This window comes from Corapipo altera, unplaced genomic scaffold, assembly GCF_003945725.1.
Source record: "Corapipo altera isolate COAL_440 unplaced genomic scaffold, ASM394572v1 226, whole genome shotgun sequence".
Classification (NCBI taxonomy): domain Eukaryota; kingdom Metazoa; phylum Chordata; class Aves; order Passeriformes; family Pipridae; genus Corapipo; species Corapipo altera.
Genome location: NW_020885054.1, coordinates 158,578 through 159,352, shown reverse-complemented (window position 1 = coordinate 159,352; position 775 = coordinate 158,578). Strand labels below are relative to the sequence as shown.

Sequence of the window (775 nt, the reverse complement as noted above, 5' to 3'; positions counted from 1 at the left end):
ATAGGACACACCGGGATGGGGAGAAACATGGGACAGGACACGGGATGAGATACACGGGATGGGACACGGGACTGGGAGGGACAAGGGGCGGGGGTCACACACGGGACCGGAGGGGACCCGGGAATGGGGGAGACACGTGGGGCGGGGGGACAGCCGGGACCACCCCCGTGTCCCCGGGAGCTACCCCGGGATGGAGCCGCCGCTCTCCGCGCTCTGTCTGTCCCGCTGTCCCTCCCTTGTCTCGCTGTCTGTCCCTGCTCTGTCTGTCCCGCTGTCCCCTCCGTGTCCCGCTGTCTGTCCCTGCTCTGTTCCCGCTCTGTCTGTCCCGCTGTCCCCTGTCTGTCCGTGTGTCTCACTGTCCGTCCCCCTCAGCACTCGGGGCCGTTACGGGGAGGGGGCTCAGCAGGAGAAGTTCAGGTTCGCGCTGACCCTCGTGTTCATCCAGTGCGTCATCAACGCCGCCTTCGCCAAGCTCCGTGAGTGCCCCGGCCCTTCCCCGGCCCTTCCCCGGCCCTTCCCGGGGTGCAGGGAGGGCTCTCCCGTGTCCCTGCCCGGCCCGGGGGGACCCGGGGGTGCCGCATCCCGCTGAGGTGTCCGTGTGTTCCCAGTGATCCGGCTCGTGGATGGGGCGCGGGTGGATCGCACACGGGGGTGGCTCTACGGCGCCTGTTCCCTGTCCTACCTGGGGGCCATGGTGTCCAGCAACTCGGCCCTGCAGTTCGTCAGCTACCCCACACAGGTGAGACCCCTCAAATCCCCACCCCACACAGGTGAG

The 775-nt window shown here is 68.5% G+C and overlaps 1 protein-coding gene across 1 annotated transcript in view; it reads left to right on the top strand.

Annotated features, from left to right (window-relative positions):
* The window catches only part of SLC35B1 (solute carrier family 35 member B1), a 4,288-nt gene that overhangs the window by 339 nt on the left and 3,174 nt on the right, over window positions 1–775 (top strand). Inside the window, exons 2-3 of the mRNA XM_027668849.1 lie at window positions 373–476; window positions 609–739. Coding sequence (XP_027524650.1) covers window positions 373–476; window positions 609–739 — 235 coding nt within the window. The remainder of the gene's footprint in view (window positions 1–372; window positions 477–608; window positions 740–775) is intronic.